This window comes from Acinonyx jubatus, chromosome A3 (assembly GCF_027475565.1).
Source record: "Acinonyx jubatus isolate Ajub_Pintada_27869175 chromosome A3, VMU_Ajub_asm_v1.0, whole genome shotgun sequence".
In the NCBI taxonomy this organism is placed as follows: domain Eukaryota; kingdom Metazoa; phylum Chordata; class Mammalia; order Carnivora; family Felidae; genus Acinonyx; species Acinonyx jubatus.
Genome location: NC_069388.1, coordinates 77,275,696 through 77,301,175, shown reverse-complemented (window position 1 = coordinate 77,301,175; position 25,480 = coordinate 77,275,696). Strand labels below are relative to the sequence as shown.

The 25,480-nt window shown below is 34.7% G+C and overlaps 1 protein-coding gene and 1 non-coding gene across 4 annotated transcripts in view; one reads left to right on the top strand and one right to left on the bottom strand.

Annotated features, from left to right (window-relative positions):
- Nucleotides 1-318: 318 nt before the first annotated feature.
- Nucleotides 319-25,480, bottom strand: part of PAPOLG (poly(A) polymerase gamma) — a 29,058-nt gene continuing 3,896 nt past the window's right edge. The window contains exons 3-22 of one of the 3 annotated variants that reach the window (XM_015070525.3): nt 24,322-24,388; nt 20,511-20,592; nt 20,165-20,274; nt 18,842-18,895; nt 16,925-17,036; nt 14,808-14,897; nt 12,461-12,599; nt 11,672-11,744; nt 10,785-10,905; nt 10,358-10,442; nt 9,915-9,968; nt 8,246-8,365; nt 7,229-7,338; nt 5,483-5,604; nt 5,065-5,240; nt 4,592-4,680; nt 4,291-4,511; nt 3,736-3,801; nt 3,494-3,550; nt 319-1,713 (exon numbers count right to left, since the gene is read on the bottom strand). In XM_015070525.3, coding sequence (XP_014926011.2) covers nt 1,615-1,713; nt 3,494-3,550; nt 3,736-3,801; nt 4,291-4,511; nt 4,592-4,680; nt 5,065-5,240; nt 5,483-5,604; nt 7,229-7,338; nt 8,246-8,365; nt 9,915-9,968; nt 10,358-10,442; nt 10,785-10,905; nt 11,672-11,744; nt 12,461-12,599; nt 14,808-14,897; nt 16,925-17,036; nt 18,842-18,895; nt 20,165-20,274; nt 20,511-20,592; nt 24,322-24,388 — 2,047 coding nt within the window. In that variant the 3' untranslated portion in view covers nt 319-1,614. Of the gene's footprint in view, nt 1,714-3,493; nt 3,551-3,735; nt 3,802-4,290; nt 4,512-4,591; nt 4,681-5,064; nt 5,241-5,482; nt 6,529-7,228; nt 7,339-8,245; nt 8,366-9,914; nt 9,969-10,357; nt 10,443-10,784; nt 10,906-11,671; nt 11,745-12,460; nt 12,600-14,807; nt 14,898-16,924; nt 17,037-18,841; nt 18,896-20,164; nt 20,275-20,510; nt 20,593-24,321; nt 24,389-25,480 lie in introns of those variants that run through there. The other 2 variants (XM_027072397.2, XM_053200637.1) reach the window with 2 other exon arrangements.
- LOC113603318 (U6 spliceosomal RNA) lies at nt 22,182-22,290 on the top strand. The gene has a single exon (XR_003424897.1). It is a non-coding gene; the product is annotated as a U6 spliceosomal RNA (small nuclear RNA).

Below are 25,480 nucleotides of genomic sequence, written 5' to 3'. Positions count from 1 at the left end.
GGAGTGGGAGAAGGATACTGCTCTCTATCAGGATTCCAAGCATTTCAACTCTGTGGTAAGGGGCTTGTGAGAGAAAATGGACTATTATTCCACGGGCTAAACGGGTCCCATGAGTCCTATAAAATATACAACCAAGTATTTTCCCTGCTCCATTCAAATGTACCATTTGTGTTTTTCCTACCAGAACCTACTAAATTGCTGAGTGAAAGCTGAAGAAAGTAATAAATACCAGCATTCCTGGCTGTGCAATCTATACATTTTCATTTCAAGAGTAATTCAAGCATAATCCATATTTAAAAAAATTAAAGTGAGACAGTAAAGGTTTTAAAGTTTTCTCTTTGAAAAGATGGTATCTTACAGTACATACAAAAATACTCTGAAAATACATACGACTTCATTTACAAAACACTGAATCAACATATTACAAGAATTACATGGTTATGGATTTTAATAAACTGAGCATGCGTTCATGAAACTTAAAAAATATTAAGAAATGCATTGAAAAAAGCAGTGTAAAAAAAGACAACTCATATCGTTAAATAAAAATTACAAAGGTCCTGAGCCAATTAATGGTTGGTAACAATGTCGTCCAAAAAATGCCTTAGGTTTCAGTAAAATCCACTGCTTATTTCTGCATGCCTAGTCCATGAAGAAACTATTTGAAGTTGTGGGGTAAGTAATGGTCAAGAATTATCATGCCGAGTTAATTTTACACCTCAAGAATACAAGTCTGCCATATTTAAAGGTATCTCATCGTTGATGCTGGAATGAGTTGCTCCTCGGTAAAAAACACCAGTCAACTAACAAGAATGGCATGAGCTAGGATATGTAACAATTTCACCATTCATATACTGACTTTCAGTATCTTGGTTACATTTTGATTCTTAATAAAGATGCATTTCGAAGGCCTCCATGGGAGGCAAAATACAGAGAATTTATGGTGCCCAACTCTTATGTAATCACTGGACTAATCCTCCCTGGTAACTATGCAACATTTGGACAGAAAGGCACAAAAAAATAAAAATTTAAATATTCCATGTGCCATTCTGGAAAAAAATAATTTAAATCAACAGAATAGACAATAAGTACATCTACACAAATGAGGAAAGCAGAAAAGATACCTCACATTCACTTATCTCAGGTTTCACAAAGTGGCTTCAAGGCTAAAGTAAATGTGTTAACATTTGGAAAATTACAATTTTTTTGTTTTCAACTTTTTCAGTTCTATACAATGATTATAACATAAGATTTAAAAAAAAAAAAAAGTTCTGGACTCGTTTTATCCATGTCCAAAGAGCCGAGAACTGGTTCCCACAACAGAGAAACAAGCATCGAAAGTTAAGGCAGTAAAACCTCCAACGCAAAGCCATAACATTGTAGATGACAATCTGAGAGCAGATGATCCTCACAGAAGTGTACGTAGCAAATCAATGAGAGAATGCTACGGCATCTGCAGGTCAGAGTGTGAGAGTTCAAAACCACTTCAAGCTTGTTAGTCCGATGACTGTAACTTTCACCTTATTATATGTGTGACAGCCACTTCTATTTTAAAAAGAGTGGCTGCTCTATGCCACTAAATGATTGCATATTCACTTAAGTAAGGAGGCACTGCTTTTACCGATTAAGGGTCAGTCGAATGGAATTTTTGATGACTCGAATGTTATTTGCTGGAACCGGAGATGATGAATCTGGTAGTTCTTTACTGGGTAGTCTCTATTAGAAAGGAATAGAAATAAAGAAGGAAAAGCAAACATATATTATAAAGCCTCAACTAGTAAATCAGTCACAAAACTGAGTTTTCCTTCAAATTCCTTAAGCTCTTAAACACTCACATATGTGTTGAATACTTTCTTCCAATGTTCATAGTCATTTCCTTGGTTTGGGGACTTTTTTTTATGCAGTCAGAGGTGAAAAGCAGAGGCACAGGGAAAGGGTGCAAGTGGGAGGAGTGTATGTATAGGAAAAAGGGCTTTGTTAAATCACTCGCCACTTCTGGATTGAGAAATGCACAAAGTCAGGCAATGGTAAAGAGAAGTACGAAAAGCAGGGTCACTAAGCAGGAAAGTGGTGGTGGTGGGTGAAAAATGAGTGTGCTACAGAAGAAAACAGGGTCTGTCATATATTCGTGGAGAACAACACTGTAAATCCAACTTGTGAGATGAGTTTTCAGGAAAATGGACTTTGTAGTCAGACCAGGTAATGTTAACTTCAGTGATAGTGAAACTCAGGTACATCTATAGGAAGGCTTCTGAGGATACTAAAGATGATTATATCATGAAGGTAAATCCTGAGAAATTGAGAAAGAGACCTCTTACAGTTGTGTGATGGAAACAGTACGCGAGAGTTAATTCTCTCATGTCACTAACTTGGCCAAACCTACATACCCACAGCCATTCAAAAAACATGAAAAATTTCAGACATACAAAAAAAGTAGAGAATACGACAATGAAGACTTTTTAATGCCACAATTAACACTCAGACATTATTAAACATTTGCCACATTTGTTTGGTTTATATCCTTACCCTCTATACTTGAAATATTTTCAACCTAGACCCAGCCTGTCATTTCATGGTCTTGTACCTTAATAACCATATCAGATTTTTTTCTTCCATTATCACATATAATCACATACTCATATTTTTTGTAATGTACTCTTTATGAATTCTACAGCTAATAGAAAGTATGATACTATTTGCTTCAAAAGCCAGTAAAGGGGTGCCTGGGTGGCTCAGTCGGTTAAGCATCTGATTCTTGACTTCGGCTCAGGTCGTGATCTCACGGTTTGGAAGATGGAGCCCTGCATTGGGATTCTCTCTGTCCCTCCCCCACTTGCACTCTCCCAAAATAAATAAACTTTAACAAATAAAATTAAATGGCTATTACATTGTGAGGAGCCTGGTTGATTGTGATAAGTACTTTACTCTTTGATGGGGGTGAAAATAAGCCATTTTGTTGACTGTAAATGCTCAGAAAAGGACTTCTCTGATCTACACAAGGCTGAGTTTTCAGCACCTACTTATTAGCCTTCCATGCTTAATAATACTGTATTATTAGTTTCAATGGCAATTCTTTGAAAAATAAATTTTGAAATTAAGATTTAGGGGTTCTTTAGCTCATGTTTTAAAGGTACTATGTATTCCATTACATTAGGTTCTTCCAAAATATTAATAAGTATCAAGCCTAAGTTTTGACAGTAAGCAATGGTATACATCAAAAGATCTATCAAGCGTTGGTAAGAAATTACTGTGCTTGAAAAAGGAACAAAGGTTGAACGTAATGTGAATAAATAGCTAAGCTTAAATAACTTCCTCTTTTCCTGACTTTGGAAGTACATACATTTAAGACCAGACCTTGCTTGCGTTTCTACCCCAACTCCAAACTATACTGCTCATCTTTGAGGACAGGGACAAAATCTTATTACCCTTTTCTTTCACCCAGTGCATGGCTCTTAAGCTTTTTGTACCTGTAGATTATCTACGAGTAAGACTTTACCTTTTTGCGTGATGTATCAATAGTTGGAATAGGCATACATTCTCCTCCAATGGCATCCTAAAAATAGAATTATATACAAATGAAAACTTTCCTTCCTACGTATGCTTATGTCTACACAAAATAAAACATAACCCAAACTTCACAGACCTATCTAATATGATCCATTTTCAAATATACAGTCCTTTTCCTGATCTATGGCTCTTTGAAAGTAATATTTTGAAGCACACTGTTAACGTATTTACCATTGCTTTTCTTTTTCTGTCTTCAGGAGCACGTGATTCCTTAAATGTTGATTCAAGTCGAATAAACTGGAATATAAATACTAAGATGAATTGCTATTATCACCTACAAAACCCATACAATCTATATAAACTGAGAGGCTAATGATAAGGCTACTGTCAAAACTACTGCAACTTAAATTAGACTAAATTGAGCTGCCACCTTTAACTTCAACTTGAGTGACCTTTTCGGTTCAATCAATTCAGATGATAATAGTTTTACCACCACCTACTGGAGGCAGAAAACATCAACATTATAACACAATAAATATGACTGGTTACCAATAGTAACTTCTGTGTAAGTCAAAGAGAAACTCAGACCAATTACTCAAGTTTTCAGATCAAGTTTTAGTAATCTGAATTTAGGATGAACAATCAGTATTATTCCTTTAGGGTTTGGGTAAATATTCTTTTTAAACAAATCCTAACAGAACACTAAGACAGCTATGGAGAGTTGTGAATTTCTTTAGTGCTAATTTAACTTAAAAAAAAGGACTACCACTAAGGTTGTAACTTTACCTTTTCTATTTCTTTCAACCTCTTAGAAGACCCATCTACGGATGGGGAATGGGACCTCTTATGTGCAACATTCTTAGTTATGTTTGACATTCCATTAAGATGTGGCTGTCCCTGGGCAGGGTTGTGGGGTGTTGGGATTCTAGGAATGACATTTCGTCCGACTACAGTAGGAATGGTGCACACAGCTGGGGGCGATACGGCTTTTACTGCAGAATCAACTTCTGAAAAGGAAAAAAGAAAAATTCTAGCAATTAAATATATACATAGTAGAATGGTTATTAACAGAAGTGCAGATACCTACTTGCACCAATGACTGGGATAGACAGTCCTTGAGCTTGTGGCACACTCAGTGGCTTTTCCGCAATTACAGCAGCAGGCTCAGTATTATTCCTATTAAAAGTGTTGAATTATCATTAAATACTTTGTGTGACTTATTTAAAACACTCATATTCTAACATTCAGGATGACTTCTTTCAAGTACTCCTACTTTAATGTTCCAATGGAGGAAGAGAAAAGCGGAAAAAAGGCAGAGGACTGAGTGAAAAATGAGAAAAAACTGCAAAGACCTGGGCATTTCTGCGTACTTTTAAAGTCCTACATATTCATGAGCCGATACCATGTTCCATAGGATTACAACGCACTGTCAAGTATTTCTAGTCAGAAAATGACTAGTAACTGCTAAGGCATTTTAACAGTTAAGATACTTAGCTAAGGACAGAAAAGTTTACATCATACTCAAACTGAAGACTGAAAGGAAAATTCTGAAGTGCAGACCTTTCCGTTTCTCCTGAAGGAAGAATGTCAGGCTTGGAAGGTTTGTTTGCAGACACTGGGGAATTAAAAGGAGTTCCATTATCAGTGTCTCTGGAACTATCCAAACAATTGCTATCCAGAGATGATCTTTTGGATTGAGGTCCACCTGAACTTCGACTGACATCAGAAAGACTTTGCTGAAAGAGGGAAAAGCAGTTAGGATTTCAAAAAGCAAATGAGAATAATTACTGGTTTCAATTCTGAAGTACATAAAATGAATCTTTTGTGATGAATGAAGGGGAGATTTTAGTTCTAGACTGAAATGTACTTTTCTTTCCTCTTTTTCTTAATAGGTTTGGGAGCTGTGAGAATGCCAATCTGATCCCAGGAACATCTGTCTTGGGGGAACCATACTGGAGAGTTAACATTACAAACTCACCTTTTTCTTCTTTTGAAGAATCTCTGCGGGAAGGTAGTGATGAAGTTGCTTTTTTTTAACATGAGTTGCTTCAATTTTCATCCCTTCCTTTAGCATGTTTATGTTGTTTGCCTGTCTGTACACTGTAACAATGTTAGTATGTTAAATGGGCAACTTCTTCCTCAACCAGGAAGTCTGTTTTCTTTTTCCAAAATGCATATATTTGATATGTCCCCATAATCTCACAAACATACATCCCCACTCTGCTTACAGAACAAGTATTTTTAAAACATTTTCATTTCACAATCCTATTTAAGTACCAACTAGTTTTCCCATGTCCAACTTCTAAGACTTTCCAATAATCAAATCTCATTAAAATGCATGAAAAAAGTTTTTTCCAAATCCTGTTTTCTGTTATTTTCCCAAAAGACAGTCTCTTCTCATAATTACTCACCCAAGTCTAAGCTAATCCTTATACTAAAGATCCAAGATGCAATACAAGTTGTCATCCACCATGATGTTTCTTTTACTACACTAATCATAGAATATTGGACTGTCAGGAACTATCCAGAAGTACATCCTTATTGTACAGGTGGGGAAATGAGGCTCAAAAGCCCTGAATACTTGCTGATGGTGGAATACACACAGCCCTAGAGTCCCTTTCTAGCCCTTTTCACATCTTGTAACAAAGTCAGTTTTATTAACACGAATTATTTAATGTACGTTTAACTGTGAACACCAAATTAGATCATAAGCTTACTGAAGACACAGAGGAGAGGCTTCTTTTGCATAGTTAACTACTGTGAAATGTGGTACATTATCTCCTTGCTTGGGGTCTCAGAATCTCTATCTGGAGAAGAACATTCTATAAATCTACAACAAACAGAGCTTCCCAATCTCCTGCTTTTGGAAAAATGAGCCCAAATTAGAATGGAAAAATGTATATCCATGTTTTCATTCCAGATTGCTTATAAAAGCATCACCAGGAGTGCTTGTTCAACTTGCAGATTCTCTGGCTCCACTCCCAGAGTGTGGGATTCGGTAGTGCCGACGTGATGTACAGGAATCTGCATTTTCATGATAAATGTGAAAGCTAGTTTAGAAGAATTTAGAAAACTCAGATAAGCCAAGCCAAAAATATTAATAGTATGAATGTACACTATTCCAGATTAATACAACTCCAAATTTATAAAAGATACGTTAAGATATTCCAGAGAGCTGTTATTAGGGAGCTAGATGTAAAAGACACTCTTTCTCTGATTCTGAAACCTAATCAAGGCTATCAAGTGCACATATCTGCGCACACTGGAAATTAAAATAACCTGTACAGTTTCTTTAGTCTTCTTTTTGTTCTGAAATAGGTAATGCCATCACTTGGTACAAAACTCAAGCAGTTCAAAGAAGTCTCCTCACATTATCCCCTAGACACACCTGGTTCCTTGACCTAAAAAGCAACCAGTTCTATCACCTTCTTTTTTTTAAAACTATATATCCTTCCAAAGATATTCTAGGTACTTACAAGCAAATGTGTTTATTTATTTACAGAAATTGTAGCATACTATACATACTGTTTTGCAACTTTAGCCCCACTTAATGTCTTGGAAATTATTCCACTATGCCTTTTTAAAATAGCAGCATAGGTTTTCATAATATGGATGTACACATTCATTTAACCAATTAACAAATCTAGCCAGCCAGATCCATGGCAGAGGATACTGTGTTACAACCAAACTTGAGAACCATAGCTCCATGATGACAAAGTCTTACCTGTATCAGTAAACGACTGTATATCATAGGTCAGGTCTATGTTAACACTTTCTGCATTTTCAACTCTCCGAAAAATTATTCCAAGGAACCACATTGACACGTAATTGTTGCTATAAAATAAAAAAAATTAATTTCCATTTATTTATTTATGTATTTATTAATTAATTATAATTTTACAGATGTCATTTGGTAATTCAAACTCAATCTCCATGGAAACATAAATACCAATTGCAATGGTTTGGCTAAATTCTTTTTTCTGTAAGTTTATTTATTTATTGAGAGAGAGAGAGAGAGAGAGCGAGAGCGAGCATGAGCAGGAGAGGCACAGAGAGAGAGGGAGAGAATCCCAAGCAGGCTCCGCCCAAAGGCTCAAACTCATGAACTAGGAGATCATGACCAGAGTTGAAATCAAGAGTCAGATGCTTAACTGACTGAGCCACCCAGTCTCCCTGGTTTGGCTAAATTCATTTTTTTTTTTAAGCTTATTTAATTATTTTGAGAGAGAGAAAGTGTACATACATACAAGCAGGGGAGGGGCAGAGAGGAGAGACAGAATCCCAAGCAGGCTCTGCACCATCAGCATAGAGCCCCATGTGGGGCTCAAACTCAGGAACTGTGAGATCATGACCTGAGCTGAGATCAAGAGTTGGATGCTTGGCTGTGCCACCCAGGTGGCCCCCCACCCTGGTTTGGCTAAATTCTTAAAACTGACACCAAAAAAACACTGATCAGTTACCCTGTGTTGCAATAAAGAGGATTAAATGGCTTTGAAAGTAATGTATCAAATATATTCATAAAGATGCTCCAAACTTGTGATGGGAGTTTCTGCTGGGGTCTGTGGGCTACCAACATAGCATATACTAGTTTTAATGTAGGACCACTCATGTTCAAATACATAATGTATCATCATCCCCCATCAATGTTTGTTAAATGACAATGTCACAACTGATCTTAAATCATGCCTGTTGTCAAATAACATTATTTAAGAAACACAATATTAAAAAATATTTAACTTACTCTTTATGATGTTCCTTATTTCCTGGGAATGACTGGGGATTTACATGGGCAAGAGTAATAAATTCGTTCCGTTCCAAGTTTCCAACAAGCACACGGATTTTAGATTCTACTAATCCAACCCTGAAATAGAAGAGTGGACAAAATTTTTCCATATGAAATTTGGAAACTACACCTAAGTAACCCAAAAAGGCATATGATAGCTATGATGCTTTACATGCTCAATAAAAAAAAAAAAAAAAAATTCAGTCTAATATATTAGGGACTGTTTAAAATACCATTTAAGTAAATGACAAGTTACTTTGTCAATTTCTGTGTCCCCCCCCACCCCTTAAAAGAAATGATCTACTTAATGAATTCCTAATCTAAACTACCCTGCCTGTTTAGACCATAAAATAGTCATGATCTCAGTATGAACAAAAACTGTTGATTTTTTTCACTTTCAAATCTTGTATCTAAACCGTAAGGCTAAGATATGTTTAAATCATGTGAACAAAAAAAGCTAATAACTGGCACTAAATGAAATAAAACATGCTGATTTTCATAAAATTGGTACTAGATATTACATTTAAAAAAGAATTCAGTAAAGTCAGATCAGATACTACTAAAATATAGAAAGTTTCATCAGGTATCTGCAACTTTATTTTCTATCTCATTTAACACACGTGACTGCTGTCAGCTATGTAAATTTACAATGATTTTATTAATTAGAAAAACTACAAGAACATTTTTAATTATTCAAACACTTGAAAAAGCTTATATGTTGTAATTGTGTGTGCTTCAACAGCACATTTATGAAACACTGAGTTACTACTCAGTGTTGGTCAGAGAGTAAGTATTTTGGGCTTTGTGGCTATAGAGTTTCTGTTGTAACTATTCAACCCTGCCATATAGCAGGAAAGCAGTCATACACAACATATAAGTGAGTGAGTGTGGCTGTATTTCAATAAAACTATTTATAAAAACATGTGGCAGACTAGGTTTGGCCCAGATCATAGTTTCCTGATTCCCAATCTAGACAAATGAAATATGTTGTTTTAGTGAAAGGACTCTTTTCAGTGCCTCTTTAATTATCAATAAAATAAGCACTAAACTTTGGAAGCAAAAGTAAGACAGTATTGTGTTTTTCTTTCCCAGAAGTCAGACCCGAGGAAAGCACAACCATCTCTGGTGGCCTAATAGCTTCCGCCTAATAGAGTTAGGGATGTTTATACACTGGAGGCAAAGGGCATGAACTTAGATGTACTAGAAAGAAAGCACTGCTCCTTGACCAAAAATGCCTCTCTGTTGACAGAAGCTTTCATGTCCCTAATCTCCTAAATTAAAAGAATATATAAAATATCTTTTCCTTTTAGTGTTCAAGGGGAAACATGATGGCAAGGATGGAAAACTTGAGCCTAGGTATCAGAATTGTTTGAAGTGCCTCACAATTTTGCTTAAATCTGAGAAGTGGCAAAGGCAAAGAACATACATACATATATCCTTATCCTGTATTACCTCTAATTCTGAAACATTCATTTGATGGCATTTCTTAAACACTGATGCTCCATGGTCATGTATAACAGTCACTAATAAGATTTAATAATTTTAGTGATAAAGTATTTTATAAACCTAAAGCATCATATAAATGTTATCACTACAAATTTAAGTACAGAACTTGAATATCACTTACCACTCTAGATGGTTTTCTTCTGTTGATGCACTGGCAGTCAATACTATATAATGTCTGTGAAGAATTTTTAGCAACAGTCATGGAAAAAAAAAAGCCAGAAACATTGTTAGGTCTGCTTTTCCATCATTATTTTTTCTTTCTTCCTCCCAATGAACATAGGAACTAATGCAGACACATAGCTTATGAAAATTAGAACACGCTCTGATTTTCACAAAATCAATTCTAGACACTATAATCAAAAATCAATTCCCTAAAAACAAAAACACCACTAATACTGGGTGAGATACTACTAGAATACACAAACTCATCATTTAGGATTTCTGCTAACCTATTCTCTACCTCACTTGAAATGTAAGGGACAACAGTCACCCATCATATATTAACTTTGTAAATTTAACATTCTTCCTTAAACACACACACACAAAATGAAAAATTTCAAATACCTATACTTTTGAAAAAAATTTGGTGGCTCAAGTAGTTTGGACCAGTCTGATTTCCCTTGAAGGATTTCATCTGTGACTGCAAGACCTAAATTAAAAACGAGACAGAGACTGATTTTGAAAACTGGCTATTTTATTATCAGTTTCTGTATCAACCTACCCCCAAAATCTCTAACCTCAACAAACTCTTGAGTAAAAAAACAAAAAAAAAAACAAAAAAAAAAAGGAATTTTTCATAACACAAAAATCAATTTCAAACAGATTGGGCTGGCTCCATTTTGGACTTAATATTTTAGAAAACTAACTACTGAAAAAATACATATTTGAAAGAATTTTTAGAAATAATAGGCATAACTAAACTTTAGAATAAAACTGTTGTAAACCAAAAACTTGTGGGAATACATAAAGGGCAAAGGGCCAACAAGTTTACCTTGTTTAAATTCTTCTACCATTACTGTTCGAGTTGAGGTGGACACATTATACGTAGAATTCTGCTGTGGGTAGGCAGGGGTGATTATGGGCATGAGATGATACCTATCTGATGGATTTACCTGTGAAATTAGAAGCAGAATAATTGATCTATTCTCCTATTTCAGTTGTCCTCACTTCATTTCCCCAAAAGTCTGAAGAATATGAAATATAAATTTAATACTACAGTTCCTCAATTCTAAGAAGTACATTTTCCCTCCCCAACTACATTTATTTCTGAAGTCAGATGTGTCTGATAGTCAAAGGAAACTCTGCAGAAGTTTATTTTTCCACTGAAAAGCTGTTAAATGGATGGTGCATCTTATAAACGATGGTCTCTTAAAACCAAGGAAACACAGTATCAGAGCTGCAAAAAGCATTAATCCAATGGTTTCTCACTCCTCTTTCTGCACCTACTCAATGGGTAATTTCCCCTAGGTAACTCAGAGGAATGAGCACTCAATCTAAAAGCAAATTAAAATGCAAGGTGAGAGTTATGCTAGCTTAGAACCATGAGTCTGCTTTAAATTGCACTGCAAAGTAAATCTTTTATATACTTCAGCACTTTTAGTAATTAATTACTTGTAAGTTTTTAGCAACAGATTACAACATTTTGGTTGATACACTCACTCATCTAGTCTTATGTGGGTGATTTTTAATAACATAACATTTGGATCAGAATTTGGAATACAGGTCATCTTCACCAAAAGACACAGCAGACAGAAGGAAAGAACTATAGCTATACAGAAGGAAGATGAGCAGAAACAAGAGAAATTATCTTTAGATTGCAGTTTAGAGAATCGTCCTTTTCCTAAAAGATTTAATTAATTTCCATAATAAGTCACATACCCGAGGATCCCAAACAGGCAAATTCAAATTGCTTTCTTCTGGTTGCTTCAGCAGGACAGGATTTGGCCATTCCCTAACATGAATAAGGCAAATTAACTGACATAGGACCTCATTTCAGGAACCATAAAAGTCGTTAGACTCTGTTTCAACTTTCATATGGCAAACATTATGGCTGGGTATTTGGTATTAAAAAAAAAAAAAAAAGTGGGCAAGGGAAGGAAGTACACAAAGGAAAAAGCTGCTTATTTTATTTATTTTTTATTATTTTATTTTGTTTTGTTTTATTTTATTTTATTTTTTTAAAAGCTGCTTATTTTAAATGTATCTTCTGAAAGGGCAAAACAAATACTGTTTTGCTCATTAAGCTGTAGCTAATTTAAATCTGAATTTTCCCCTTCCTTCTATTTGCTTTTATGGATTTAACTGATAATTTAATAGCAGTTAAGAGCTGACATTAACTGAAAATACTAATAAATCCATGCAGTAGCTATGATTATCACCTCCATTTTACATAGGATATGTTAACCTCTACATAGCTAGTAGTCAGCAGAGCAAAATCTATCATGACCACTCTCAAGCTAAAAGCCTACATTTATAGAAACCCTCAATGCCAGAAGAGAGCACCATCTGGTGTCTCATCATTGTCTCAAATTTGACATTTTTAAACTTTTAACTTAAAAAGAATGTAAGACAAGAGAAAACGTCTCTGCATCACTCTTAAATTGCCAAACAAATTTACATACAGGGAGAAGTTAATAAGATAGTGAAAGTATGCCCATAAATACTTACCATTTGGAAAAAACTAAAAAGAACTTATGAACTAAAGTAGAAGCTGCTGCATTTGGATATAATTGGCAAGTTCTTGCAACCAGCATTGCCCAGGAGACACCACCAAGAAATCCCAGCATGTTGGAATAAATACCACGTCCTAGAAAATTAATGTTTTGTTAACTATTGTTAGGATCTACTATCCATGACATTCAACTCTAAGGAATAGGATAACTTAGTTCCTAAGATTGTTGCTTAGTTATTGAAATAACATTATTACTATCAATAAGCAGACCTTCATGCTAGGCCCACAGTTCTATTAGTAAGCCATTAACTGCATCCTATCCCCCTATTTTGCCCTCCAAAAACAGACCCCTCAGTTCTCTGCCCCAGTTCTGACTGCCCAAGCAGGCTCTACTATAAAACATTGGAATTTCCCACTTTTCAATAGCTATGGTTGAGAAAAAAATGAAAACAAAGAGGAAAGATATCTGGAGGGACTACAAGTAGGAAGAATAAACATTTCATTAGTTATATTCACGGCATTTAAAAATCAAGTGTAAAGCTGGACTAATTTTAGTATTTTGCAGACTTTGGGTACCTCTCCATAAAGTACAATACACCATTGATAGTACTCATTTTTCTTATGATTGTTTCTTGTAGCAATCTATAAAATATTACCACATTTGATCAAAACTACTAAGTCCTCAATTACATAATAGGACTTTTTTTTTTAATGTTTTTATTTTGAGAGAGAGCACGTGCACAAGTAGGGGGCGGGCAGAGAGAGAATCCCAAGCAGGCTCTGAGCTGTCAGTGCAGAAGAGCTCGACATGGAGCTTGATCCCATGAACTATGAGACTGTGACCTGAGCCAAAATCAAGAGTCGGATGCTTAACCAACTGAGCCACCCAGGTGCCCCAACATAGTGTTATTTTATGTCCCACTAAGCAAGCAAGAGAAAAAGATACAAAAATTTCAATTTTAGATATGTTAAATGGGTAAAATACACATCTAAGGATTGACAAAACATGTTATGTAATTTAATTTGTAAGGAAAAAAAAATGTGATATCCCTTTCTTGCAACTTACTTTATCCTGACTATACCAGGTAACTGAGTCCAAGGACAACTCCTACTTGCCTGAGGTCTTTTTAGATATGTACTTCCAACATGGTAGCCACAAGTCATATGTACTTTCTTTTTTTTGTAATAGTTTTATTGAAATATCATTCACATACCATAAGATTCATCCATGTAACAGATTAAAATTAATGGCTTATAGTATATTCACAGAGTTGTGCAATCATCACCATAATTAATTCTGGAACCCTTTCACCACCCCAAAAAGAAACCTTTAGCAGTTGCTCCCCTCCTATCTGCTCCCAGTCTTCCCAGACGTAGGCAAATACTCATCCACTTTTTATCTCTCTACATTTGCCTAATGTGAACATTTTATATAAATGGAATTTACTTCAGTCCTTTTTATTGCCAAGTAATATTCCACATTATGGCTATACCTATCACCTTTAGTTTATCCATTCATCAATTCATGAACATGAGGTTGTCTCTACTTTTTGGCTATTATGAAGAATGCTATGAACATCTGTGTACAAATTTTTACATGAATATATGCTTTCACTTCTCTTAAATTTTAATTTGATTAAAAAATTTGGTTTCTCAGTTGCACATTTCAAGTGATCAATAGCCACATGGTTACTTTTGGACAGCACAGAAAACATTTCCATCATCACAAAAAATTTTATTGGCGAGTGCATTTTTAGACTATGTAAAACGTGGTGCCAGAAGTATAGCACTACTTAAATACAATTACAAATTATGAAAAATGTGCTGTGCCAGCTTAGGTTTGGGCCTTTTATGAACCATAGCCTATGTATATATATAAATTAGTTCCAGGCTTTACTAGAAAAGTGTTACAAGGCAAAAACAGAAAGAAGCTGAAACTATCACCATAGGCTCTCCACTTAATAACTTTACCGAATACCTACTATAAATTATACTCTGATGGTAATGGGGAGACAAAGATGAGTAAGATGGTCCTGCCCCATAGAGAGCATGAAGAACAACGAAGGTTTCACTCCTCAAGTTCTAACTCATTCTGACTGGCTGGCTAAAACCCAAGAAGGGAAGTCAGGAGTTTTTAGTTTTCAATCAAGCAAGAAGGAGGTATAGTCACATATCAGATCACCATAACCACTGTACCTGAAAAAGAAACAGATTCTCCAAAATTTACTGGACCTCAATCCCTAACAGTATCAATAGGTTCAGGAATTTTCATATGTGCTTCTATCATTAGTAACTGAAAATGGTAATTTTACAGTGTAAACTTAAAAGATCTGGGATACTTACGTTTTGCCCATAATTTGACTGCTCTTAGGGTGAGTCTAAAAGTTTCTTTATTTGGCACTAAATGCAAAATTTCATCAGTAACTCTACATCCTGAAAAAGATAAAGCATTCATTTTTCATTATGCAACAACATCCAGTTAATTCAGACGGCTTCTAATTTCCAGACTCTCAAAGGTTAAAAAATCAAAGATAATAAAATGCGAGGGTTTATTTTCCCTATGTATTTGAAATTTAGCACTTTTATGAGGAATCACTTTGCTTTTAAAGAATTAAACAGCACATGGGTAACGTAATTCAACATTAAAGGAAGACGTGGGTCTGAGTATCTTTAGCTTTCTTCAACATTTGACTTTACTGTTAATCCAATGTCCCCAACTTACAAAACTTTTTCCTTTAAAGTAAACCTTATTTCACAAACACTGTGATTTACTGTTGGACCCTGAAGTACAACAAAAATGCAATGATTAAATAAAAGATGCTATAAGCCAGTGGTTCTCGGAAGTGCAGTCTGTGGATCCCCGGGGAATCTGTCAGGTCAACCTATTTTTTTTCCTCCAAAGTTCGTCAAACCTGTTCTTATAATAACAATAAGGCTTTGCCTCTTTTACTGCGTTAACATTTGCACTGATGGTGCAAAAGCAGTGGTGGGTAAAACTGCTGGTACCAAAGCTGTACTAGTAAACAGTGTATCTTCACCACTACATGTTTGCAGTTAGAAAACAGGAAAGGAACCCTGCAGTGTCTGAAAAGTTTGAAGAAAGCTGAACGACCTGCTTTTTTCAAGGAACAGTTTTACTTAGATTCTAAAACAATGAACAAACAAAGTGAGTCCTTCACTTCAAGGAAAACAAACAACAAAACTTGCTACCAACAATAAAATTGGAGCTTTCAAGTAAAAATTAAAATTTTGGACAACCAGTATCTGCTGTGAGCCTGGCAGCTTTCCAGTATTTAAAGACTTGTCTGGTCTTGAGATTGGTGGGGACATTAATGAATGTGATTTTTTGGGGTACCTTATAAGGAAATGTGTGTTAACATTTAGAAGATCCAAATAACTTTGTGAACCAGTGTTTTCCAAACAACTAAGGCATGACTGTATATAAAATCATGTATGGGTAAAAGATCCATTCAAAGAACAAAACAGACCAATAGATTTTAATATAAGAGTATAAAAAGTTAACTAATATTCAAATTAACCTTAAAAAAAGTCTTTTATTTAGAAATAAAAGGGAACTACTGATACATGTTACAAACATGGATGAACCTCACAAACATTATGCTAAGTGAAAGAAGTCAGACACAAAAGACCACATATTGTATGATCCCATTTATATGAAATGTCCAGAAAAAGCAAATTTATAGACAGAAGGTAGATTAGTGGTTGCCTAGGACTGGGGGTTGGAAAGGAGAATGACCGTAAATGTGTAAGAGGGATCTTTTGAAGATGATGAAATGTTCTAAAATTGGACTGTGGTGGACAACTCTGTGAATATAGTAAAGACTATGGAATTGTACCCCAAAAGGGAGAAATTTTATGGCATATAATTATACCTTAATAGAGCTGTTGGAGAAAAAAAAAAAAGACACTGTCGCTGGTCAAGTTTTGGTGTAGCATCAAAGAATATCCATAATTTTCTGAAAAAGCTAATAAAATTCTCTTCCTTTTTCCAATATTAAATATTGGAAATATTAAAGAGATTTGCAAAAATGCAAAAAATGCCATTCTCACAGAAAAGATGCATTTATATTCACTTAGAATGGGTTTATTATTTTGAAATAAACTCATACTTTAAAATTTTCTGTTTTTACTTCTAATACAGTAAATACTGACAGATATAACCCACATAAATAGAAGATTTTGGGGTCCTCAATAAATTTTCAAAGTGCAACGGGGTCCTGAGACCATTAAGTTTGTGCACCATTACTACAAACAACATTTCAAATAAATGTATCTTTTAAAACGCCTAAATGTGGTCAGATGATCTATATAAAGAAAATCACATCATTTTTAACTGAGTTAGTCCAATCCCTTGAAAAGTCCATTAATAGTTCTGCAAAAAGATCTCTTTGTCTAATTGTTTTCAAGCAGGTATCTGAGATTTCTTTTTAGAAGCTTACCATTTAGGCTGCGAATACACCTTATATCAAGGCTTCTCAGTCGAGAGTCGTCTCTTAGATCTAAATTATCTGATATGGTTTGTATTGCCAGTCTTGCAAAGACTAGATCAATCTTTGGAAAGATGAAAAAAAAAAAAAAAAAGAGAAAAAAAGAAAAAAAAGAGAAAAATATTACTTTTTCTCCTTCTAGTCCATTCTCCCCCCTCCCAACCTTAAAAGTATAAAGTTCTAATTATTAGTTTGGGAAGGTCTACCAAAACTTCAAAAAGCCTATCTAGGCAATCTCACATGGGAAAATCACCAAAGTTCTGTGATGGTAATTAAGTTTGCAAATAAAGAGAAAGCATTTTAATTTAGCATATATGCCGAGCATTAAAAAGAACATCAAAATCTTATGAGTGAACTTCTAGAAAAGATGGCAGATCCAACACACATTTACATTCACTCCCTATTGAAACCCCATTAAAATACCAGCATAATTTCATTTTGTTTTTTATATTATTTTGTTTTTGAAGGCATCACCCACTAGGACAAAGGTAATAAAGAGACAACAGCAAAAACGATGAAAGCAGATGGGGATGAGTGGTAACTGACTCAGCAGATTTAAGAGATAAAAAATATTATAACCAGGAAAGAGGGAGGCTGTAAATAAACACATACATAAATAGAAAGGAACATTTAGAGAATAAAAAAGTTATTCTTAAAAATATGACAGCAGAAAGGGAGGACAATAGGAAGTTTGGAAGATGAGAAAACCCCAAAAAGCAGAACAAAAATATAGGGATGTGGAGGTCTAATACACAGAAAAAGGAGAGAAAACAAAGGTAGGAAATCCAACAGAATTCAATACAATTTCCAAGAACAGAAGGACAGGAGTTTCCAAAGTGCTTAAGAGGACTATTAGTGCCTAGCATATTTGGTTGAAAAGATATACCAAAGTATATTATTGCCATGAATTTAACAACTATGAAGCCCAGGAAAAAAAGATCACATTAAGTGTCCAAAGAGATAAAACAGGTCACAAGCAAAGGATGTGAAATCAAAATGGCATCACACTTTTCAACAAAGCATGAGAGGCAGAAGACAATGAAGCAAGGTCTTCAAAATTCTGAGATACACTATTTCCCACCTAGAGCTCTATACTCAGCCAAACTATTATTTTGGTGTGAGGACAAAATAAAGTCACTTTTAAACATGCAAGATCTCAAAAATATGTGCTCTTTTTCAGGAAGCTAGTGGATGAGTGCCCGTAAAATGACAGGAAGTCAAAACAGAAGAAACCTCTAGAGAGAAGTGAAAGGAAATCCCGGGATGATAGTAAAGAAAGATGCCAGGATGCTAGTTGTATATCATTCATGGAGAATTGGGTGTGGATTCGAACAGGTGAGAAGAGTCAGATATCTTTTTAAGTTGATAATGACAGAACACCTGAGAAATCTAAATCTATTTGGAGATTTAGACAGCTAGCAGAGACTGAGTTTGAAATAGTGTTATGTATAAAAACCAAGCAAACAAAATGCAAAAACAATTATTGACTCCCAAGAAACACAGTGCCACAGAGCAAAGAATGGTAATCTAGTACACGTTACGCTCAGTTTTGAACATCATTTATAAGATCATTATAATGTAAATATTGAATATGTTCCAACCAAAATTATAGTAATACAATTATTTTAGATTATGGGAATGCAAAGGGTGTGTATAAAAATCATGGGGTAGGGATGGAAGCTGGTTCATTTTCCACAGTGAGAAGTCAATAGATACAGGAGAAAGAAAGGTGAGGAACTATTTAAAGACTATTTGATTCTTTAAAATATGTGTCTATGTGAGTCTGACTTAAAAAAGAAAACAAAACTGAAAAAAACCTTATGTATTAAATAGTTCAATTACAAAGTCAGAAAAATATTAAACACTTACTTCAATTCCATCAAATTCAAACTTTATAACAGGTACAAAGGCATCTTCTACAGCCTACAAGAGGACAACAATGACAACACATAAGTAACCCCTTCAAAGGTGTAATCCTTTCTTTATCCTTCCTAAAGTGCCAATGTGAATAATTTTGCTAAAAAGCAAAAATATTCTTGGGTCTCACATTCTAGAAAAATACTTCTACTCTGTGATTGTGTTATTTAAGACACACAAAATGTCAAGACCATAGTTATCAAATTTATTATCCTCCTAAAAATCTTCATCAGAAACTAGCAGGCAGAACTGCTATCATCTGGGTACTTACTATTTGTTGAGATTAAATTAAAAACTGATTATTTACAAAGGGCACTAGTACTGGAAATAAAAACATGACCAGAGCTCATGATTTAATCTGTTAGAAAAATACAATCAATATAATTTGATTTAGTAGAAACCGATGTCTTTCTGAGCTTTCCTTAATCCCTCAGCCTAACAAATTCTTAATCTCCTTCTCCATTCCCAGATACCCAAATAATGCAGATCCTTTCAACTTCATCTTATCCTAGCACTTCAGATAGTATTAAAGCTATCTGTTTAATTTCCCCAATCCCTCCCTCCCATAAACGGTCTTATTCACTACTGTATTTGTGGGACTAAGGACAGTATCTGACAAATCACTGGTGCTGAAATTTCATTTGCTGAATGAATGGCTACATATAACACAAAGTTACTATTAATCTTATACATAATAATAGCCATCGTTTGATATGCATCAACCATTTATCAGATCTTATAGTAAATGTTTATGTCAATTATCTCACTGATCCTCAGAAAAACTTTGTAACAAGTTATCACTACATCTCCATTTTACAGCTGAGGAAACTAGGCTCAAAGACAATAGGTAACTTAAAATCTAAAAGTTAATATGTGGTAGATTCCAGATTCAAACCCAGGTCTGTATAACTGTAAAGCCCATGTTTTCAATCATTTGCTATTTTAATAAAATGTAGCGGCTTCCTTTTTTTTAAAATTAAAAAAAATTTTTTTAATGTTTATTTATTTGAGAGAGAGAGCGCAAGTGGTAGAGGGGCATAGAGAGAGGGAAACACAGAATCCAAAGCAGGCTCCAGGCTTTGAGATGTCAACATAGAGCCCATGGCAGGGCTTGAACTCACCAACTGCGAGACCATGACCTGGGCCAAAGTCGGATGTGTAACCGACTAAGCCACCCAGGTCCCCCAGATGTAGTGACTTCTTAAATATTTTGACAACCATAAGCCCTAGCTTTTCTTAATAAGTTCAAAATATTAAATACTAAAGGATACTTACTCTTAAGTTTCTAATGCCATCTTGATGTTTCAATTTTTCAAAAAAAGACTGAAAAAAATCAGATCTCTCCACATGTCTTGGAGCTACACAAAGTGCATCAATATCAGCTCCTGCAAATCAAAGTTATTTCTAGTCAACAAGAGTAAAGTACGTTTTTGTTAAAGTATATACAAACATGTACAGAAGAAAATATATAAAATATGTAAAATGCGTATAGGAAAGCGTTAACAATGATTAGCTGAGTAGTGAGATAATGGGTATTTTCCTCTTCTTTACTTTCAAATTATAAATAAATAAGAGCTTGTTACTGAAAGTTCTTATCAGGAGAACACAGAAAAGCAATTACCTTTGGTGTGTACTCCAAGCCTGTAGGAGCCAAATGTGAAAATTTTACCACCAACAGTAGCCACGACAGAAGGTGGGAGATTCTAAAATTAAATTAAATTAAATTAAATTAAATTAAATTAAATTAAACAAATGGCATTCCATTTTTCAAATTTTTTAGCATAAAAATTGCCTAAATACTAGTGATATATACTACATTTGTCAACTTAGGTAAATTGAGATTTGTGAAAGTACTTCAGAGCTCTTTTGGGCTGTAGCTTGAAGTAATCAGAGTATTTCCTGAGGGAAGATAAAACAAATTCATGCATGCACAAATCTCTATGAAAAACATTTTTTATCACTTGACCCTACTTGTCCCCTTCCAATGGCCTGTCTTTCAATGGCTCCATCACTCAGAAGTCACCAAGGAGGTCTTAAGCACCAAACTAATGCACTTTCAGTTCTTTCCAGTACCATACACTTAACTGACTCCATTTCCCCTTTAGTTATTGCGACAAATATGCTTAATTTCTTTATTCTAGCTTTGCAACCTTTCTGTAAGAAAGTGGAGCCATTCTTGACATGATCTCCTTATGACCTAATCTAACAACTTTAATAAAATCTTTCAGACTGTACCAGAATTATAAGCCTACTTTTCACCTCTTTCTCGAGCCAATTCTAACTCCCCCTTCGCTATTTTCACTCAGACATTCTGATCCACTTCAATAGCCATGCTTGAAACAAAATATTCTTCCTATGATAAACAGGTATCCTGTCTGATTTCTCTTTCTGTTCCTCATTCTCCTTACCACCTGTTACCTATAGTCATTATTCTTCTTGGCTTACCAATTTGTAGTTTATATCCCTCACATGTCACCTCCTTTCTATTCAACTACTACCCCCTTAATTCTAGGTTCTAATTTAATCCTTAATTCTAGGATCTTAAACTACTTTCTTGCCTTTCGTCTATATTTTCTATTTCTTTTTGTACAAAACTCACTTGCTAATGTTCTTACTATATATTATAACTCTTCTGCTCAAAACTTACTAATACACTCTTCTCTGACTGCTGAGGTAAGGATCCCTGGATCCTTTTAAAGCCCCAACTGCCAACATATTACACAATCTAGTCTCCTTTCCATCGCACTTGTCCATCCTTCTCTGGGTATCTCAGTACCAACTATTTTTTCAAAATTCATTTCAAGTTCTACCTTTTTTCATGAAGCCTTCTCTGGTGATCCCCCTCTCTTCCATAACAAGCTCTTTTCCCTCTCTGCTCCTCTATTATACATTTATTGACCTTTCTTTGCTGAATATATGTCCCATCTCTTCAACTATAAATTCCTTAAAAATGAGAATTGTCTCTACTACTTCTCTTAGTTTTTATAATGCCCAGTGCAAGTTCCAAAGAATATCCTTGATTCACTTGAATGAAATTATCTGTGTAACAAGATATGTTTGTTATTCCCTGTTTAATGGATATTAATGTTTCAAGAGTACCACACGTAATTTTAGAGCAAGAAGTCAGTAAAGATATTGATGACTAATATGAACCAAAAAGGTAGAGAAGATAGGGAACTTTTAGCTTACCTTCCTACTTTCTATTTTTTACTTTTCTACTTTGAAAAGCAAGATTCTTACAGATTTTATGAGAAAATGATACACTGAACCAGGGTAAAATATTTTCATTACAGTGCTCGCTTCAGCAACACACAAATACTAAAACTGCAACGATACAGAGAAGATTAGCATGGCCCCTGCGCAAGGATGACACACTGATTTGTGAAGCGTTCCACATTAGAAACAAAATTTCATCACAAACCACAGTAATTAAAATGATCTAATTTGAGTTTTAGATTGTTTACAATCTAAAAATATCCGAACTGTGTGTAGAATATTTAAATGAGCTTTGATCTAACTCAAATTCTTCCAATATTTTCAAAACTAAAATATGCATAGATAAAAGGAATAGTTGATACATAAAATGAAAAATCACTCTATCCAAACAATGGAAGATGTCAAAACCAATTAAAAATTTTTTTCATAATTAGATATTTTACTTACTGTGCCTACAAAGAGCCAAATTGTGGCAGTCTTAAATTTTTATGCCTAAAAATTAAATGTAAACCAGTGATTGCTTTATGCAGATTAAACTACTGATGTGAGTTAACATGGGAGAAAAAGCAATTTAATAAAAAACACCTTTTGACCTAGAAACAGAATTCTACTGGATTTTTCAGTTAAGTGCAAAGAAATTGTGAAGAAAATTAGGTACATCTCTCAACAAATTATTATAGCCTCTTTTGTAGATAATACCACTTGATTTATCTTGAATGCATCATAGAATGGGGATGGAAACAAAGACCTTAGTACAACCATAATAGCTGACATAAAGACCACACACAATAAATCATAAAGCTTGTTATTATGATTTTAAAATAATTCTAGTGAGTATTTGGTTTGCACATTTGTAACAATTATAGGCTGATTAGAAAGGGACAATGGATTCCTTTAATATTTATTTAATGCCTGAGTTCTGTCTTGAAGTTAGGCAGGTGACCAAGACAGGTCTTTTTTCTTAAGGAGTTGATCACCTAGTAGCAGAAAAACAAAAGTGAATTTTTTTTTTTTGTTACTCATGACTAGCATTTCACCTGCTCAGAATTCAACTTATCTGAAAATCTCAACTACTGATAATCCTGCTGAGAGCTCAGAAACGAGTCAGATAGCTATCTGGCAGCAAAAATAAACAACATAAAGACCATTTATTTAAACTCAATGACTGAAGACTTACCAGAGTCCCTCATGACCTTATTCAGAGTCTAAAAGAACCAATTTTGGAAATCAAAAAAATTTTTTAAATGTTTTTTTTTATTTATTTTTGAGAGCGCATGAGTCTAAAAGAACCAATTTAAACATGTATCATAGGTACAGAAATAAAACTTACAAAAGAAAGAATTCTGACAGGTGTTTATCTAATTTCTAAAATCAGGCAGAGTAAGGGGCAGAAAGAATTTAGAGAGACACACTGACTGCTGTGAGACATTAACTTTCAACTGATTATTGTTAAGGGAGAAATGGAAAAATTATAAAAACAAACAAAAAACTTAAAATACAACAGTCTGGACCACATAGTGAAGGGGAAAATGGTATCACCCAGTCGCACACACCCTATTTCAATTTAGTATACTCAGTAAAATAATATTCAGTGATTTTCAAATGAAAATTCAATTACATTCAAAATACTCTAAGAAAATAAGAAAATGTAACTTGTTTTAGAAGAAAAATAGTTAAGCTACTGGAAGGGAAAAAAAAGTTGTATAATTACAAATTAGGATTTGCAAACTCTTATGTCTCAGGGGCCAGGCAGGTATGCAAATGGAGGGAAGTATACATAAGAAACACAAAATTGATTGATAAGTGACAAGTGCTGTGTCAGAGAGACCAGGCATTGGTAGGGGCCACGAGGCACTGGAAGGCAGGAGCCCAAATCCACTGAAGCCTCTTCCTGCTTTGCCCAAAGGCAGGTCCAATGTTGCCAGACCTGGTATTTCACAAAATGTCTGAAATCTGGCTTTTAAGCTAAAATCCCTTGATATTTACACTTTGGCCCACTATATATAATTCAAGCAAGAAATCTATGTAGATCTATAGCTAGACACTAGTGAAATTCTCACTTAGAGACTCAACTATCTAGACCAATTCATTACCAAGCAGAGCAAAAAGCCTAGTTTTAATGTATTTCAGATTATTCTCAATTTCTACATCTTATTAACTAGGACTAAGGACCAGGACATAATGAACTATGAATTCAATGCAGTTTAGAGTCTTACCTTACTCTCACTGACATCAGAAATCCATTCTTTTACTAAATTGTTCAATTTACCAAGAACAACCAGCCTATAATAAAAAATAACATGCTTTAGATTAAAACTAAGAAAACCCAAAACCAGTATTTAAAAAAGTAGTTAAACATATAGGCAGAACCTTTGTGTTGGTGCTAGAGTAAAAGCACATTATACATGGGCTAATGCTGTCGCATCTGTTGGTACATGGCACATCTCTTTGGCATTCTTAGGTCCCTAAGAGTTCCAAAGAAATGACAAATGTGATGACAGTATTTTGGTCTTTGAGCTATTTTCAAAATTCAAAAAACCTAATAAAAAATCAAAATTACCTTCAATAAGTCTGCAGAGGCCAACTGAATTGTCAACTTTCTTGGCCTTACTATGGAATAAAATCAATTCAACGTGGTGATAGAGGTTAGCATTGTCTCACTGACAGTCATAGGTCTTTGGATAATTAAAATGAGTAAATTAAATACTGGCTAATTTTTATGAAATAATATTACTTAATAAAAGAATTTGATATTAAACCAAACTTTCAACCAACAGCATATCCAAATCCACATTAAAAAAAAAAAAAAAAAAAGAGGTTGGGGAAGAGTAGAGTTTAGGCATCTCAAAGATGACATGAAAAATGGAATTCCTGAGATGTCCAAACGTGCTTCTCCCTCAGCCTTCTCCAGGTAATGGAATTCCATCCTTTGAGGTGCTAACATCCAAACCGTTGGCATCATCCTTAACCTCTTTCTCTCTCACACACATTCCAGTCATTAAACAACCCTACCTTTAAAATATATCCAGAACTCTACTACTTATCACTTCCACTACCATCGCCCTAGTTCAACTCACCGTCCTTTCCTCCCTGGGTTCTTGTAATAGCCTTCTAACTCGTTTCCCCATTTCTTCCCTTGATCCCTCTTCAGGCTATTCTCAATATAGCAGCCAGACTGACTGTCTTAAGGCATGAGTAAATCATGTCCATTTTCTGCTCAAAAACGTAATGGCTTCCTATTTCACTCAGAGTTAAAGCCAAAACTTTTATAATGGCTTATAAAGTCCTAAGTGACCTAGCTCCCCAAGCTCCTCCCCACCTCATATTCTTTAAGACCATATCCCCCTGTTTTGGACACTTTGGTTACCTTACTAT